This window comes from Crocodylus siamensis, chromosome 6 (assembly GCF_052110815.1).
Source record: "Crocodylus siamensis isolate JL-2025a chromosome 6, ASM5211081v1, whole genome shotgun sequence".
In the NCBI taxonomy this organism is placed as follows: domain Eukaryota; kingdom Metazoa; phylum Chordata; order Crocodylia; family Crocodylidae; genus Crocodylus; species Crocodylus siamensis.
In genome coordinates this window covers 27,159,486-27,177,612 of record NC_143400.1, presented here as the reverse complement: position 1 = coordinate 27,177,612, position 18,127 = coordinate 27,159,486, and the positions used below count along the sequence as shown (strand labels likewise).

Here is an 18,127-nt window from a genome sequence, read left to right as displayed (position 1 = left end):
TAAGAGTTCCTGCTTCTGCACACGTGCCCAGGAGGGAAGGGATAAAACCCAGCTGAGAGTTTTCCTCGGGGGCAGAGCGTGGTCTTTTGTCTTCACTCTGACCCTATTTGCAAATATACCTTTTGTGTTGCTAATAGTGTGTCTGAGAGTTCTTCGCCTCGGAGAAACGAACCGCAACATTTTTGCAACAAGTTCAGGACCCCTTGTGGAGCTGTTCCCAAAGACACAGAGTCGCTGTCAGTCTCAAAATTTATTCAGGGTGCTGGGCACTCTGAGCAAGCTCAGAGGCCCTGAATAAAACTGTTAGAGGCGATTTATAGTTTACAGACAAGATTCGCGTGCAGGTGGGAATTTTCCACTGTGAAAGAAAACAAGATATCAGGTCAGTGTGAGAAACTCTTAAGTTTCAAACTGGTTTTTGGCTACATGGTTGTTTTTTGAAATGCTAACTAATAGGGAGGGGGACTACATCCTTGATTGTTTCAGACTTCAGGGCGACTAAGATTATCAGGCTGTGTCCTTGAAGTGCTGAGTCTGCTTTGTAACTTCTACAGTACTATCTATGGTCTTGCTAATTAATTTCTACAGGCTCCAAAGAGAGCAGGCCCTGCCCAAGACCAGCAGACCTGAGAACCCACACACCCGCATGCCCGGGCACCTATGGGACCCTGACCTCTGACCTAGGGACCCCCCAGTCACCTGGACCTCATGAATATGAATTAGCAATGGGGTGAGCCTGGGCTACTGCCTCATGTCTATTAATTAGCTCATGAGTATTCATTAGATCAGGGAGTCTTTTCCATGTGCCCTCCCCCACCCATAGACTTAAATGTCTCTCCCACATGGCCCCTCCAATAGACCTAATGGTCTCTCCCATATTCCCTTCCAATGGTCTCCCCCATTTGTCCCCAGGCACTGGGGTAATGGTGTCTCCCATATCTCTCATACAGGCAGTGGGCTTTCTCAACCCCCCTCCCCATAGAACTAATGGTCTCAACCGCGTGCCCATCCCCCGGCACTGGCGAATGGTTTCTGCCATATCCCATACATTTAATGGTCTCTCCCAAGTCCCACCCCCGTAGAACTAATAGTCTCTACCGGGTGCCCATGCCATCCCTCTAATTATCCTTCCCATGCCCCCCACCCCGCACTGAAGAATGGTCTTTCCCAAGTCCCACCCCCTCATAGAATTAATGGTGTCAACTGTGGGCCCTTCTTCTCCCATAGAGGTAATGGTCCCTCCCACGCGCTCCCAGGGCCCGGAAGTCCACCCCGCCCCCGCCGCGGGGCACAGACTTCGGGGCAGGGGGCGGGGACCAGGACAACCCAGCTCTGCACTGCGCGTGCGCAGTCCCGGGCCCTGGCTCTTAGGGCGGGACCGGGGGCGGGGCGAGGTGGCCGCTCTCAGCAGGGATTGGCTGAGAGGAAAGCCGACGGGTCGTGCGTGTTAGACTGATGAGCCCCCCCCCCTTCTCCTGAGCCGGGCAATCTGATTGGGTGCTCCTCGGGTTGCCGTGGCAACGCGTCCAGAGCCGTTGACTGGATCCGGGTCCGGCACCGCGATGGGGTCGGAGGGGGCCCTACGGCAGGTGAGGAGCACTGGGGGGTCACCATGGAAACCGCCCCTCCCCGCGGGCTGCGTGCGGGACCTCACCAACGGCTGCCGCTTCATGAATATTCATGATGTCGGGGTCGTTATTATGTTGGAGCGATGAGAGACGGGCGGCTGATTGGGCACTGCGGGCACCCCCCACACGCACACGGACACACTTACACGCTCATACCCACGTGCACGCACACAGTAGATACAAGATACTTGCACAACGACACGTGCATACCCATGTACACTCACACCAGCATGCACAAACATACACCCACATGAGCATAGACGTGGACACACGTGCACTCCCACACTCACCCACATGCACATAGACACGTGCACGTGCATCCACATGGACTTGTACACCCAGAGGTGTTTGTACCCACATGTGCATAGACACATACACATGTACACATGTACACAAACACACGTACACCCATCCACATGGACATACAGGTATTGGTACACCCAGACGTGTGCGCATCCACATGTACAAAGACACATGTATACACACACACACAGATATACACAGACACACGTACACACAACTCACATGGACATACTAGCACGCACACATGCACACCCCCATAGCTGACAAAGGGTGAACTTGTCCCCAACTATTTAGTTGGTCAAATAAATATATCACATTTCCCCAAAGAACCTCATGTGTCCACATGTGCCTCCCACGTGCACCTACATGTGCACAGACACATTTACACACCCTGTTTGCTTCTGGTGATGAGGTTGCCGAGGCTCAGGCTCATGTAAAGACTACAATGGAGGGATCTGGGGCGATCCCGTTCAGACTTGGGTCCCCTTCTAGTTTGTGGTGCGACGGCTGGAAGATTTCTGGTACTCGCTCCAGGGAAGGATGGTGTGTCATCGCTAACAGTGTGCAATTAGTGGGGATTGTCACCTCGCAGATCTCACAAGGGCTTTTGCCCAACAAGGACACTCCTCCAGAGAGAGATCGCACTTTTGAAGAGCCACTGGATACCAGGTGAAGAATTGCTGCAGTACAAACAGAAAATCCCCATGAATCGCACACAACACCATCCTTCCCTGGAATCTGTATAGAAAATCCTCAAACAACTGCAGCCCAGACTAGAAGAAGACCCAAATTCTTGAAGAAAACCACCCATTCTAGCCTTTAAACATGCACCGAACCTCACCAACCTCATCACCAGTAGCAAACTTCCTGTGGCACAAAGCACACTGAATGGATCCCGACCGCACCGGGGCAAGATACGTAAAACCCGCCAACACGTCTCCACCACTCCCAGAATAGCTACACCCCACAACAGAGCCATCACCACTGCTGGATCTTACACCTGCACCTCCAGAAACGTAATACATCTCATCCCATGCACCGAATGCCCGGACAGAAAATACGCAGGAGACACCAACAACCGTGCACCAGAATGAACGCACACTACATCTATCCACGACAAAAAACCCCAAGGCCCCGTGGGTGCACATATCTCACAAGACAACTGCTCTCTCTCTGATCTCTTAATTTGAATCCTCAAAGGGAATTTGCAAAACACCTTTTGTAGACGAGCCGATGAACTTCACTTCATCAATCTGCTGGAATAAAAAAAAATCAAGGACTGAATGTAGACACTGGATTTATGGCACATTATATAACCTGCCTGCCATCCACTATCCCCACGTAACTTCTCTACATTTTACCAATTACCGAGTTGACATACCCCCTTTCTCGCACACCTGTCTCACACCTATTAACCCCCATCCCCTCTGATCTTTCCTGTCGGGCATTTGCATTTTCACATACCTACATTTTGCATAGTGGCTTCTATTGCACCCAGGAGAGCACCTGCACACCAACGGACTCTTCCATCTCAGACTTCTTTTCCTCAGGCTGAAGAGTGCCAGGTCCCTCAGCCTTTCCTCGTATGTCTTGTTATGTACAACCCTGATCATACGGGTGGCTCTTTAGACTCTCTCAAGCTTGTTCACATCCTTGTTGAAGTGCGTTGCCCAGACCTGGACGCAGTCCTCCAGCTGTGGTCTCACCAGTGCGGAGTAGAGCGGAAGAATCACCTCCTTGGCTTTGCTGGAAATGCATCAGTTGATGCATGCCAGAGTATTATTTGCCCTGCTGACTACAGCATCGCACTGTCGGGTCATGTTCACACTGTGGTCAATTATTACCCCCAGGTCCCTTTTATTCGTGGCGCTGGTCAGGTTGGTGTTGCCAACCCTGGAGGTGCGCAGGGAGTGGGTTGCTCATCCCCAGATGGAAACTATATTTCTCAACATTGAACTTCACTGGTTCTGGTCCGCCCAACTTGCCAGCCTGTCTAGGTCCACCTGTACCTGCAGCCCATCTTCAAGCGTGATCACGCTTCCTCATAACTTGGTGTTGTCCGTGAACTTGGCCAGTGATCTCTTTACCCCCACACCCAAATCATTAATAAAGATATTGAAAAGTACTGGACCAAGCACTGACCCCTGCAGGACACCGCTACCCACTTCTTACTGGGATGACACACATCTGTTCACTATGACCCCCTGGGTCTTACCCTGCAGCCAGTTTCTCATCTCCTGACTGTCTCGGAGTTAAGCACACAATCCTCCAATGTTCTCGCGAGGACATCATGGGATACCACATCAAAGGCCTTTTGGAAGTCAAGGGATACAGTGTCAGCCTGCTCTCTCATGTCCAGGTAGCGAGTTACCTGGGCATAGAAGGAGATGAGGTTGGTAAGGCAAGACCTGCCCACGATGAAGCTACGCTGGCTGTCGTTTAGGATCCTACCTTCTGCAAATTTATCACAAATAAACTCCTTGATGAACTTTTCTAGGATTTTCCCTAGGATGGAAGTCAGGGTATTGGTCTATAGTTACCAGGGTCCTCCCTCCTGCCCTTCTTGTGGATGGGCACAGCATTGGCCCTTTCGCCCTCTTCCAGTGCTCAGGGACCTCTCCAGAGCGCCATGAGTTGTGGAAGAGTTTTGCCAAAGGCTCTGCAGTGACTTCAGCCAGCTGCTTCAGCACTCTTGGATGCAGATAGTCTGGTCCCGCTGACTTGTATACATCTAATTTTTTTATTCGGTCATACACCAATTCCACAGCAATAGTAGGAAGGCGATCCTTCCTACCGTGCTCATCCTCTACCCTATCTGGTGTGGTTTTCCCCTTGGTCCAGTGAAAGACAGAGGTGAAGTTGTCATTCAGAAGTTCATCTTTCTCCTGGGTGCCGGTAACCAGCACTCCTGAGTTGTTGAGCAGTGACCCCACACTCCCATTTGTTTTCCTCCTGTTCCCTACGTACCTAAAGAAGGACTTCTTGTTGCCCTTGATCCCCATTGCTAATCTAAGTTCTGTCGCTGCTTTAGCCTTTCTTACCTGTTACCTGCAAATGCGGGCCATCGTGGAATAGTCCGGGGGGCCCTCTCTGAGCTTCCATTGCTTATAAGCCTCTTTCTTCTTTCTTAAGAGGACCGTGACTTCCCTGTTTAGCCAAGACAACTTCCCAGCCCTTTTGGTGCCTTTTCTCCATGTGGGAATGGACTTCCTTTGTGCTTCAAGGATCGTGTCCTTCAGGAACAACCACTCTTTGTGCAAACCTTTGGCTTTCCAGACCCTGGTCCTGCAGCACTTCCCCTGCTAGTGACCTGAGCTTGTGGAAATACACATGCCTATATCGTATAAATCCACACAGCACTAACTACACAGAACACATGCAGCTTGAATTACACACATAATATATTATATTAAAAACACCCACAAATATGCACTTGTAGCATTAAACATATACGTACACAAACATTTATAAATACAGACACGCACACACAAACCATGGAGCACAACAATACAGACACTATACAACTATACACACACAAATACCATTAAATACACAAACACTATACACACACACGCGAATACTATAAACACACAAATACAGACAGTGCGCACATACAGATAGCACACACACACAAATACCAAAAAAAGAGACAAATACACAAATGTTACATATACCATAAATATACAAATACATACAGTATACACTCACACATGCAAATTCCATAAATACACAGACACCATACACACGCACACAAATACCAATATGCAGACATTACACCCCGCCCCATGCATCCATACACACACCCATGTGTCCCTGCCTTTCCCCACCCCCAGGTGCTAGCGCTGGGCCCCATCCATGATCGGGCTGGCATCCCCAGGTGGGCTGGCCAGGGCACCCCGATGGGGGCTGGGCATCCACTCCCTGCCCTGGGTCCTGAGTCACCCCTACAGCACAGAGCACCCCCATTCCCCTTAACGAACCCCAGTCTTGTTAGCCAGGCATCTGGGCCTGCCCCATTCTATCCTGTTCTCTCACAGGGCCCCTGGAGAGGGGTGCCTGCACCCCACAAATTACACCTCCCTCCAGCATCCAAGCCTCCATGCCCAGGCTCACATCTGTCTCCCTTTCTTGTAGCCCCAGGACCATGAAGCCCAGATCTGCATGTGGTGAGTATGAGGCATTGGGCAGCTCCACCCCAGAGCCAGCTGCATTGCAGCACCCCTGCACCCACCTCAGTGCCCCACCCCAGAGCCAGCCACTTCACAGTGTCAGCGCAACTCTGCCTGCTAGCGCAACTCTGCCTGCTTCAGGAAGTACCTGGATGTTCACTCTATGGACCTCGTCAACCAGACTCGGACCATAGAGGAGATGAGGGGGTGAGTGACCTTTGACCCAGCCCCTGGCGCCCACTCCAGACCCACCTGCAGCTCTATTACACCTGGCCCCCAGTGTTACCCCAGACCCAGCTGCAGCTCCAGTACACCCAGCCCCCAGTGCCACCCCAGAGCTGGCTGCAACTCCATGACACCCAGCCTCCAATGCCCACCCCAGAGCTGGCTGCAGCTTTGTTACACTCGTCCTCTGACATCCACCCCAGACCTGGCCACTGCTCTGCCCGAGTGCCCACCCCAGAGCTTGCCACAGTTGTTACACCCAGGGCCCACCCCAGAGTTGGCCACAGCTCTGTTACACTCAGCCCCAAACGCCCACCCCAGAGCCAGCTGCAGTGGTCCCCGCTCTGCAGGGTGCTGGCAGAGGTGTTGCAGTTGGACGGGGTGGCGCAGGGCGGGCGAGCTGCCATCCTGCTGGACCTCTACACCCAGGCACTGTGGTTCGGGCGGGAGCAGGGCTTCACCCCCGAGCAGGCCTCTGCCCTCTTCTCCATCCTCCATGACACCCACCAGGCCTGCATGGGTAAGAGGGGTATGGGGTGGGCCTAGAGGGAAGTGGAGAAGCCTATGTGGAGGATGGAGGGGTGGGGAAGAAGGGTTGAAGGGAGAGGGAGGGGCTTGAAGGGATGGGAAGGCCAATGGTGAGTGAGCAGGGCTGGAGTGGACAGGTGCTTGATTGGAAGGGGAGGGGAGGTGCTTAGGAGTGGGTGGGGCTTGGGGAGTAGGTGGGATTTGGAGGGAAAGGGAGGGACTTGAATGGAATGGGTGGGGCTAGAGGGAAGGAACTTGGGGAAAGGGGAGGGGCTTTGGAGTGGGTGGGGCTTGGAGGAATGTGGAGGGGCTTGGAGGGAAGGGAGGGGCTTGGAGCAAGTGAGTGGGGCTAGAAGAATAGAGAGGGGCTTGGAGGGAAGGGGCAAGACTAGAGGGATGGGGTGGGGCTTGGGTGGAAAGGGAGGGGTGTAGAGGCAGTGGGTGTGGTTAGCAGGAACAGGAGGGGCTTGAAGGGAAGGGGCAGTGCCCAGGAGTGCAGGGTTGCAGAGCTTCCCAGGGTTGGCCCACAGGGATGCGGGGCCAGGCGGAGTCAGCGAGGCAGCCTCCTAGTGGGAGAAACCAAGAAAGGGGGGGACAAGCAAAGTCCACAGGGGGTGGGGCCCCACAGGAGGGGCGTGGCCAGCACCGAACCCCGCCCCCGGTGCCTGCAGAGACACCACTGCCTAACCTGGATGAGTGTCACCACTACTTCCGCTGTCTGCTGCTCTGCCACTGCGTGCGGGTGAGGGCCCACCCCACTGTGAGCTTCCCTCTAACAGTGCCCTGAGGCTGCAAGCTTCTCCCAGCAGTGCCCTCTCCTGCCTTGCAGCGCCCACCGTTCAGCATTGACCTATTCAGCCCCTGGCAGGCAGCTGCGGTTGAGGACTATGTGCTGAACACCTATTTCCGCCACTTCAAGCTCTACAAGTTCGTCTTCACACCCCAGGTACTGGAGGGGGCGGCATGGGTGGATGTGGCCAGGCAGACAGGCAGGAGCCATCGGGGAGGGGTGCCATGCAAAGTTCTGCGGGGGGACAGCTAGGCTTGGGAGAATGGGTGGGGCCTCGGAGACTGGGAGGGGCTAGCAAGGCTGGGCATGGCTTCAGAGAGTGAGAGGGGTTCAATAGGAGAGGTGTAATCACAGTGGGAGGAGCCATCTGGGGTAGGCGGGGCTTGGTGGAGTAGGAGGGATTGGCAAAAAGTGGGCGTGGTCTCAGGGAATGGGAGGGGTGGAGCCACATAGTGGGAGGAAGCAGCTGGGGTGGGTGGGGCTGTTCAGTGAAGAAGGGGTGAGTAGCAATGGGTGGGGCTACAAGGAGTGGATGGGGCCATGTGGTGTGGGTGGGGCCAGCAGGGCCTGGGTGTGTCCACAGAGTGAGTGGAGGCATGGAGAGGGTGGTGCTTGCAGGGGTGGGTGGGGTTGTGTAGAGGGGGGGGGCGGGAACCAACACGGGTGGGTGGGGCTATGGGGCGAGGACAGAGCCAGCAGGATGGGTGGGAACAGCAGGTGGGAGCTATGCCAATCAGGTGGGCCCAGTAGAGGGGGTGGGGGCCAACTCAAGGCAGGGCTCTGGAGAGTGGGCAGGGCGTGGGAGGAGTCAGCTGGTATGGGCGGGCCATGCAGAGAGGGAAGAGCTGGCAGGGGGTGGGGCATGGCTATAGAATGGGAGAACCCGATACGGATGGGGCCTGCTGATGCCCCACCCCCAAACTCTGTCTCTACCCTCAGGTGCACCTGGACTTGACCCTGAAGTATGTGGGGCTGCCCCAGCCAGTGCCCACCCCTGAGGAAGGTGAGTTCTGGAGCCTCCTCTTAGCCACAAAGTACTCTGGGATACCGGCTGTCCTGCTGTGGGGCACCCGCTCATGCTGTCTGTCCCCCAATAGGCCAGCCCGGGCAGGGTGCCCTCACCCCGGAGTTGCAGCAGGAGGAAGAGGAGACCAGCCCCCCTGCTCCTCCTGAGAGTGAGACATAGGTGGGGGCCTGGCCTGGCCCCCTGGGATCTCTGGGAGTGGGCAGGGCCCGGATGCCAGTGTCCTCCTGGAAGTGGGAAGGTATCCCTGACCCCCATCCTGCTCCCACAGGCCCCCGGGCCCCGCTGCGGACCTACATCAAGGCGGAACTAAGTCAGGCACTGGGGGCGGCACGGCAGGACCTGCTGGAGCAGTTGCAGGGCAGCGAGCAGCGCTTGAGCACCCGCCTGACCCAGCTGGAGCAGAGCCCCGGCCCAGGCCTCCACCCCAGGGGCAAGAAGAAGTGAGGCAGGGGGCAATAAACACACTTGCCCAACACTCAGTGTCTGCACCTGGTGATGGCCCCTGAGACCCAGCCCCCCAGGCCAGAGCTCCCCTCTCCATCCCTGGGACCTCCCCCATCCTTTACCTTACCCTCAGGCCCCACTCCCCCAGCCCTGGGACCTCCATATCCCTTCACACCTTACCCAGAACTCCCCCATTTCTCCCTACCCTTAGCCCTGCCCCCCCAGCACACCATACCTAGCCCCTGAACTACTGGGTGGGTCCTCCTTGCTGAACCAAGGAGAGAACCATAGAGATGCCCCAAGGAAGAAATGCCAGAGTGCCCTCCCTAGTACCTGCAGGGTTGTGTTACAGCACCATTCACTGGCAGAGGGTGGAACTGCACCCACAGCTGGGGCCAGCCCAGGTGGGTCCTCCTGGCCTGGCCAGCCAAGGCAGAGGACCAAAGAGATGCCCTGGAAAAGATGTGCCACAGAGTCCCCCCGCTTCCCTGGGACCTACAGGGCTGCACACTGGTGCCCCTGGGGGCTGGGGGTGGAACTGTGTCCCCTTTTCATGGCCTAGCCAAGAAAGAAGAGACCATAGAGATGCCCCAGGGGGAAGGAAGATGTGCCACATGTCCTAGCCCATCTTCTGCCCCCTCTCCCAGCTCCAGGGTCCCTCTAAGACCTGCCCCCCATCCCATGGACTGGCCTACCCCATACACTGCCCCAAGCCAGGGACCCCACCCCATACCTTGTTCTTCAATCCCCCCCAGCCCTAGCAACCACTACCCCATATTTGCCCCCCACAGGAACAGCTCTCTGTTCTTCCCCACCACCTACCCCGCTAATCCCCTCCTGCCCCGCCTTCAACCCATAAGGAGGCAGCACAGGCCAGTGCGGGGAGAAGCATGTTTATTAGCAGCTTAGCAGAGCTTCCCCCCCCTCCATCAATGCCCCATGGGAGAGTCCCCCTGCCCTCACTCCCTCCCATTGGTGGGGGGCGGGGCAGGGCACGGGAGTGCTCACTGCCCCAGTGGGGGGGCATGGGAGAGTCCATTGTTCTAACGGGGGGGGGGGGGGTACAGGAGAGTCCACTGGTCCAAAGAGGGGTAGGGACAATCCACAGGAGAGTCCATTGTCCCAGTATGTGCGTGTGTGCGGGGGGGTGGGGGGGGGGGAGGTATGGGAGAGTCCATTGGTCTTGAGTAGAGAGAACATGTGGGAGAGTCCATTGGCCCAATGAGGGGGGGACCCACAGGAGAGTCCATTGGTGTAATAAGGTGGGGAAGGACCCATGGGAGAGTCCATTGATCCAGGGAATGGTCCAGTAGCCCGAGAGGGTAGCCAAAGGAAAAAAACATTGGTCTACAGTGAAGAGGAGGGAGTACGGGAGAGTCCATCAGTCCAATGAGGATTAGGAAGGGGAGCAGGTACAATCAGCAGAGCAGAGTCCCCCACTCCCTAATGCCCCAGGGGCCACTCCTGGTGCACTCCCTCCTCTTACTGCAGGGGAGCCACAGGAGAGCCCATTGCCCGAGGGAGGGGTGGACACACGTGTCTGTTGGTCAGTGCCAGGACACAGGGGAGAGTCCATTGCCCCAGTGCGGAGAGACCCAGGGGAGAGCCTACTGGTTTAATGACACAGGGGAGGGGGAAGATGTGGGAGAGTCCATTAGTTCAATGAGGGGGGGAGGCACCCATGGAAAGAGTCCATTGGCCCCAGTGGGGGGGAACGCATGGGAGAGTCCACTGGCATAATGAGTAGAGAGGACATATAGGAGAATTCATTGACCCAGGGGAGAGGACACATGGGAGAGTCCATAAGTCCAGTGTGGCAGGGGGAGAACCCACAGGAGAGTCCATTGGTCTAATGCAGAGTGGGGAGGTCCCACAGAAAGAGGGGCCACTGGCCTAGCAAAGTGGACATGGGAGAACCCATTACTCCAAGGGGGGTGGGGCAATGCACGGGAGAGCCCATTACCCTGGCAGGGGTCTAACGTGGCCCCAGGCCTGTGGTGGGGACCATGGCAGGGGGGCTGGGAGGCGTAGGTGCAAGGGTCAGGGCTTTGGGGCGGGTCTCAAAGAGGGCAGCCCGGCTCTGGTGCTCGCCGCGCTGCACCCAGTGGCCGTAGAGGCGGAAGGCGCTGGCATCAATGAGGCGGCGCAGGGGCCGCAGCCCGTAGGGGTCGCGCAGCAGCTGCTCCCGTGGTGCCTGGCGTGCCCGGCGCAGGCCCAGCCACAGCCCAGCTGCTGCCCACGCCACCCATGCTGCCACCTGCCACACAGGACACACAGTCAGCGCATGGGACACAGGCATGCACACACAGGAGAGACCAACCCATGGGGGGGCATGGGAGAAACCAACCCAGAGGAGGGGAGATGGCAGAAACCAGCTCTAGCCCACAAAGGGAGGAGAGACCAATCCCAGCCCATGGGAGGGGGAACATGGCAGAGACCAACCCACCCGGGGGAAGAGGAAGAGACATGGGAGAGCTCAAGCCATGGGACAGTCCACAACCCTAGTGCTGGTGGGGCAATGGGAGAGTGTATTACCCAGGGAGAGGGAGTCCCATGGGAAAGCCCACTGCCCTGGGGAGTGCTGGGGGGCACTGAGGCTCACCCGGAAGCGGCGGAAGGGGCTGAGAGCCTCGCGGCCCTCGCAGCGCTGGAAGAAGGGGTGGCGCAGGGCCTGCTCTGCTGTCAGCCGCTCCGACGGCTCCAACCGTAGCAGCTTTGAGATCTGGGGGGGATGGACATGGCAGCGGGGGGGGGTCATGTCTATGCCAAGGGGTGGCTGGGGTGGACTGATCCACTGGCAGTGAGACATCGGGGGGATGCAGGAAGAGGAGTCCAAGACTGGGTTGATCCATTGTATATGGGATACAGGGGGGTCCTGATCCATTCGGGGGGGGCATAGGGACGAACCCACAGGGTTTGGGACATGGAGGGGGGGGGGGTGTCGAGCTTGGGCTGATCCATTGGGGATGAGACATGGGGTGGTGCAGGAAGAGGGATCCAGGATTGGGCTGATCCATTGTGGTTGGGATTTGGGGTGTGCCGGTCCTGTTCCTATCTGAGGTTGAGACGGGGTGGGAGGAGGGAAGTGTTTCGTGACTGGACTAATCCATTAGGAATGGGGACAGGAGGAGTGAAGGGATGGCCTGATCCATTGTGGATGGGACATGGTGTGTGGGGGGCCCAATCCATTCTGGGGGAGATGGGGACCAATCCATAGAGCTGGGATTGGGGGGTATCCAAATTGGACTGACCCACTGGGCTAGGACATAACAGGGGAAGTGCTGGACTGAACCACACAGAATGGGAAAAGGGGCTGCAGAGACAAGGTCATGCCAATCTACTGTGGGCAGGTGATGTAGGTACAGGAGGAGGGATCCAGGGTTCGGCTGATCCACTGTGGATGGGACCCAGGGAAGACCCAATTCATTTTGGAGGAGGGGGAATAAGATGAAAAAGGGCAGGGCCAATCCATTAAGGGGTGGATCAGTATAAAGGCACCCCACTTCTCATGGGGCAGGGAAAGGGCAGTGGCTTAGGGTGGGACTAATCCATTCTATAAATGCAGGGGTGGGGTTGGAACAGGGCTCAACCACTCTGCACTAGAAGGGGCAGATCAGGGAAAGACCAATCCCCTCTGTATTGGAGAGCAGGATAAAATCAAGGCAGGACCAATCCATTCTGCAAGGTGGGAGGGGTGGGAATCAGAACAAGACTGAGCCATTTGGTGCATGGGGGGTGCTGGATTGGAGGAGGACCAGTCCATTCCGCCTATAGATGGGAAAGGGGGTGCCGGGGGGTGGAGGGGGGCTCACCAGGTCCTTGACTGTTTCAGAGCGGTCATCCCACTCAGGGGAGCCAAAGACGTAGCGCCCCTCCATGATCATGCGCAGCATCAGCAGCTGCTTGCGGTGCCAGAAGGGCGGTGACCCGGCCAGCAGCGTGTAGAAGATCACACCACATGCCCACCTGCCGGGCAGACATGTCACCTGCCTGCTGGGAAGAGGAAGGAGTAACACACCCCCTCTCCTTGCCCCCACCCACAGGGGGCCATCTGGCCCCCCCTCCCAAGCCATGATACATAGGCTCTCCCAATTCAATCTCATCCCCAAGCTATGAAACATGGATTTTCCCAATCCTCCGCCCCCCCACAAAGAGATGGGCCTTTCCAACCCCACTCCTCCCCAGATACGGGGACTCTTTCATCCCCCCGAACAGAGAGATAGATTCTCCTGATTCCTGCACCCTCCTGGACAAATGGACCCTCCCAAACAGACAAATAAATAGTATCTTGTATTGCCCCCCTCCGTAAATGGATGGGCTCTCCCGACATCGCCACCTCCAATAGACAAATGAGCTCTCCCAACCTCCCTGCTCTCCTGGACTCCCCCAACTCCCCCTCCAATGGGTGGATGGTCTCTCTCAATTGCCCTCCTGAGAGATGAGCTTTCATTGCCTCCACCCCACAATAGTCAGACTCACAGTGGCCCCACCTTCCTGGACAGATGAACCCTCCCACTTCTTGGTTAGGATCTCCCAAGTCCACCCCCCCATAGGTAAATGACTTCTTCCATTCCCCTCCACCAGATCAGAGAGACAGGCTCACCCAACCCCCCACCCCGAAAGAGCGATTTCTCCCAACCTCTCCCATGGACAAACGGGCTCTTCCAACACCCCCCATGGACATACAGATTCTGCCAACACACCCCGCCATGGACAACTGGGCTCTCCTAATCCCCCACATGCAGAAATGAAATCTCCCAACTCCCCATGGACAAACAGGCTCCCCCACCACCCCCCTATGGACATATGGATTCTCTCAACAACCCCCCCATGAATAAATGGGCTCTCCCAAACCCCACATGCAGAAATGGATAATCCCAGCTCCCCATGGACCAATAGGCTCTCCCAACACCCCCCTCATGGACAAATGGTTTCTCCCACCCCCCCATACACAAATGGGCTTTCTCACAGAATTTCAGCACCTCCCTCCACGAGGGGGCAGGGTCACTCACAGGTCAACCTCGTGCCCGTAGCCTGGGTGGGTCTCGTCCATGGAGCACTTGAGGATCTCGGGGGCCAGGTACCCGGGAGTCCCACACAGCTCTGGGGAGCAAGGGGGCGGGGTCAGAGCCAGCAGGGGGAGGGGCTTGAGACCCACCACCACCCAGTGGAGCCAGCATCGCTGGGTAACTGGGCCCAGCAAGGCCACAGAACTGGGACTGGTATAGCCAGGAAACTGTTTGCAGTGTGGCCAGGGAGCTGAGACTCTTTGGGGGAAGAACTGGGACTAGTATGGCCACATAACTAGGACTCTTGAAAGTGGGGAACTGGACCAGTGCAGCTGGGGAGACTGAGACCAGCACAGCCGGGTCACTGGGATCCCTGGTTAGAACTGGGACCAGTAGAACCACATAACTGGAAATCGCGGGAGAGGCAAAATTGGACCAGTATGGCCTGGGAACTTTGCAGGGGGTGGGGAGGCTATATGGCCAAGTCTCTGGTCCCCCAGGTGTCAAATCCCTTGTTCTACTCCCCCAACATTGCCACCTCTGAGCCAGGCCACCCCCTGGGGCACCCGTGGTCTCACCCCGAAGGCGCTGCCCGGGCGGGAGGTGGCAAGAGAAGCCGAAGTCGGAGAGGCGCACACGCAGCTGCTCGTCCAGCAGGATGTTCTCAGGCTTCAGGTCACGATGCACGATGCCCTGGGTGTGCAGGTAGCTCACCGCCTCCAGCAACGCCCGCATGATGCCCCTGCATGGGACGGGAGGGAAGATGGGGCAGGAGCAGTGCCTGCCACAGCCAAGAACCCAAGTAGGGGAGGGACTGTCTGGCCCATCTTCCTTCCCCCTTGGGCATCTTTATGGTCTCTTCTTTCTGAGCCGGGCCACAAAAAGGGGGCACAGTTCCACCCCCAGCCACCAGGGGCCACCAATGCCCATTCCTGTAGGCCTCAAGCAGCAAAGGGACTCCCTGGCATGTCTTTCTTCCCACTTGGGCATCTCTATGGTCTCTTCTCTCTCAGCTAGGCCATGAAAAAGGAGGCTGCAGTTCCACCCCTGGCCACCAGGGGGCATAAACAGGCACCCCTGTTGTCCCCAGGCAGGAAAAGGACTCTGTGGCATGTCTTTGTTCCAACCCAGGACATCTCTATGGTCTCTTGTTTCTTGGCTAAGTTATGAGAAAGGGGCACAGTTTCACCCCCAGCCACCAGGAGGCTTTAATGCCCATCCCTGTGGGCCTCAAGTAAGGGAGGGACCCTCTGGCACATCTTCCTTTGGGCAACTCTATGATCTCCCTTTTGCCGCCTATGCTGAGGGTGAGTGCAGTCCCACCCCTGGCCTCCAGGGGTGCCAAACTACAACCCAGTAGGTCTCAGGCAGGGATAGACTCTGGTATGTCTTTCCCTGGGCATCTCTATGGTTCCCTCTTGGCTAACATGGCCACGAGGACCTTCCTGGCCTAGCCCCAGCCCCAGCCGGGGGTTTTTTGGGGATCAGGGGGACAAAAGCTGGGGTTATGTGGAAGTTGAGGTGATCTGTAGGTGCCACGAGGGGACACTCTGGTACGTCTTCCCCCAGGCATCTCTATGGCTCCCCACCTAATGACAACCCTCAGGGCTTGCTCCACTTCCTCCTAGTTGCCCCAGCAGGGGGGCAACTGGGAGTGCAGGGGACACTCACCTGGCCTCCTTCTCACTGAGGGTCACCTTCTCGGTCAGGTAGTCGAAGAGCTCCCCCCGCCGCATCCTGGGGCAAATAAGACCCCCCTTCCAGAGTCAGGAATAATTCCAGCCTCCACCACCACCACAGTGTGGCTCTGTAAGCACTCCAGCCCCTCTTTGCTATGGTCTTGCCCATCTCAAGGCTCCTGGCCTTCATACCCTGCCCCCACCCCAGGGCATTTAAGGAGCAAAAGAAGCAGGTACTCACAGGTCAAACACGAGGAACATGAAGGTGGCCGACTCATAGGAATCGATGAGGGTGACTGAAGGGAGAAGGTGCCATGAGGTGGGGCCCCAGTTCCCCCACCATACTGGTCCCAGTTTTCCCCCGCCGAGGAAGTCTGGCCATACTAGGCCCAGTTCCTTGCTATGGGGAGGGGGATGGGGGGGGAGCAGATGAGGTACCTGGCGGTCACTCACTGGTGCCCAGAGAGGCCAAGGGTTGGGGTCAGAGGTCACACACTGATGTACAGGTGCTGAAGGGGGTCAGAGGTCACTGATGCAGGTCAGGGGGTCACCCACTGATGCCCAGAGAGGGCAAGTGTTGGGGTCAAAGGTCAGTCACTGATTGATGCAGGGGGGTGGAGGAGATAACACACTGATGCCCAGCGAGGTCAGGGATCACTCACTGACACAGAGGTGCCTAAGGGCTGGGGGTCAGAGATCAGGCATCACTTAGGGATGAAGGGGTGCCCAGGAGGTCACAGGTCAGGGATCACCCACTGAAATGGGGGTCCCAGGTGGTCAGGGGTCACTCATGGATGTGGGAAAGCCTGGGAGGTCAGGGGTCACTCACTGACATGGGGATGCCCCGGAACAGTCGCAAGGGTCACACAGCGATGCTCAGAAAGGTCCAGGGGTGGATGTCAAGGGTTGCTCATTGGCAGAGGGTGCCCAGGGTTGGAGGTGAGGGGTCAACTCACTGATGTGGGGGTGCCCAGCGAGCTGGCGCAAGATGGTGACCTCCTTGGCGGTGGCGGTGCGGACCTCCTGCAGCTGCTGTGGTGAAGAGTGCTCGGGCGCCAGCTCCACGATCTTCACTGCCAGCTCCCGGCCCGACGGCTTGTGCACACAGCGCCGCACCACACTGCTCACGCCCCTGCGCGTGCCGAGGACACATAAGGACCATCGCCCATGCCTACACATCAGGGACCGGCGGCCCTGCGCTGAGCCGAGGACACGTGAGCCCCACCGCTCGTGCCCACGTGCCAGGGACACGGCAGCCCCGCACTGCATCGAGGACATGTGAGCACCACCACCCGGGCCCATGTGCCAGGGACATGGTGGCCCTGCACTGCATTGAGGACACATGAGCACCACCACCTGTGCCCACGTGCCAGGGACATGGCAGCCCTGCACCGCAAAGCCAAGGACACAACAGCGTGGATGCAAGGCACTGTGCGTACGCCTGCCATGGGGACAGGCATGCGGATGCCCTGCCCCCACCCCTGGGGATCCTGGTAGCCCTGCCGCTACCAGGCCCCGCCCGCACCTGCCAATGACGTCCTTGGGCTCATACTTCTGGTAGAAATCGCGGGCGCCGGCCCAGTCGGGCAGCTCATCCTCCGGCGTCACGTCCCGCGTCATGGCCGTGCGGGGGAGGAGGGGGGCTGCGCCTGTGGGGGAGGGAGAGGTCAGCTTGGGTCACCAGGCCCACCCAGGGAACCCCCTACCCAGGGGGGAATCCCCACCTCTCCCCCATGGGGAATCCATCACCCCTCCCCCACCAAGCCCTTCCCCTGTATCCCCAGCTCCCCGCTAGGGAACCCCTTACTCCTCTCCCAACAGCATCATCATCCCCTCCACAGGGAAACATCCGCCTTTAAGGGGATCCCTTCCCCTCCCCCACCAGCCCCTCCCCTAGGGGATCCCTTCCAAGAAACCCGCCATGAGGGATCCCCATCCCAGGATCTCCCTGGGCCCCCAGCCCTTGCCTCACCAGGCCCCGCCCCTCCGCCTACGTCATAGGACCCCCGTCCCGGTGAATCCCCCCCACCCCGCACAAACCCGCAGACTCGAGCCGGCCTCTAGGCCCCGCCCCCCCGCGCCGGGCCTGATTGGCCCGCGCCCTCCCCACGTGAGAGGAATTGGAGCGAGAGGCGGGAGCCAATCAAAGGCAAGCAGGGGGGACGGCAGCCAATGGGAAGGGCGGAAGGGGCGGGGACAGGCAATGGCACAGCCGAAGGGAAAGGGGTGGGGTTTTAGCTATTGAGAAGCTGGCTCCACGCGTGATTGACAGCGGCCGGTTGCTGGGCGACGGGCGGGCTCAGGAGCCAATCCGTCCCCGTGGGT

At 57.8% G+C, this 18,127-nt stretch overlaps 2 protein-coding genes across 13 annotated transcripts; one reads left to right on the top strand and one right to left on the bottom strand.

Moving 5' to 3' along the window:
- The first annotated feature begins 19 nt into the window (after positions 1-19).
- CFAP119 (cilia and flagella associated protein 119) lies at positions 20-9,145 on the top strand. Of its 7 annotated transcripts, none has more exons than XM_090054793.1 (10): positions 20-382; positions 589-1,589; positions 6,066-6,097; positions 6,242-6,307; positions 6,676-6,845; positions 7,525-7,595; positions 7,683-7,799; positions 8,583-8,646; positions 8,741-8,818; positions 8,939-9,145. In XM_090054793.1, exons 2-10 carry the CDS (start codon positions 1,563-1,565, stop codon positions 9,112-9,114), a joined length of 801 nt encoding a protein of 266 aa, XP_089910919.1. In that variant the 5' UTR covers positions 20-382; positions 589-1,562; the 3' UTR covers positions 9,115-9,145. The 7 variants fall into 7 exon arrangements, with proteins under 7 accessions (XP_089910919.1, XP_089910915.1, XP_089910917.1 ...); XM_090054789.1 differs by having other exon boundaries at positions 7,384-7,595; XM_090054791.1 differs by having other exon boundaries at positions 6,222-6,307; positions 7,384-7,595.
- An 846-nt stretch (positions 9,146-9,991) lies between these two features.
- On the bottom strand, positions 9,992-17,897 carry PHKG2 (phosphorylase kinase catalytic subunit gamma 2). Of its 6 annotated transcripts, none has more exons than XM_090054734.1 (10): positions 17,843-17,897; positions 17,328-17,451; positions 16,759-16,934; positions 16,044-16,098; positions 15,795-15,860; positions 14,702-14,865; positions 14,127-14,217; positions 12,927-13,107; positions 11,717-11,836; positions 9,992-11,371 (listed from the first exon to the last, which is right to left on the bottom strand). In XM_090054734.1, the coding sequence occupies exons 2-10, from the start codon at positions 17,420-17,422 to the stop codon at positions 11,090-11,092; spliced, it is 1,230 nt and encodes a 409-aa protein (XP_089910860.1). In that variant the 5' UTR covers positions 17,423-17,451; positions 17,843-17,897; the 3' UTR covers positions 9,992-11,089. The 6 variants fall into 6 exon arrangements, with proteins under 6 accessions (XP_089910860.1, XP_089910861.1, XP_089910857.1 ...); XM_090054735.1 differs by lacking the exon at positions 17,843-17,897 and adding an exon at positions 17,775-17,798; XM_090054731.1 differs by lacking the exon at positions 17,843-17,897 and adding an exon at positions 17,723-17,755.
- Between the last annotated feature and the right edge of the window lie 230 nt (positions 17,898-18,127).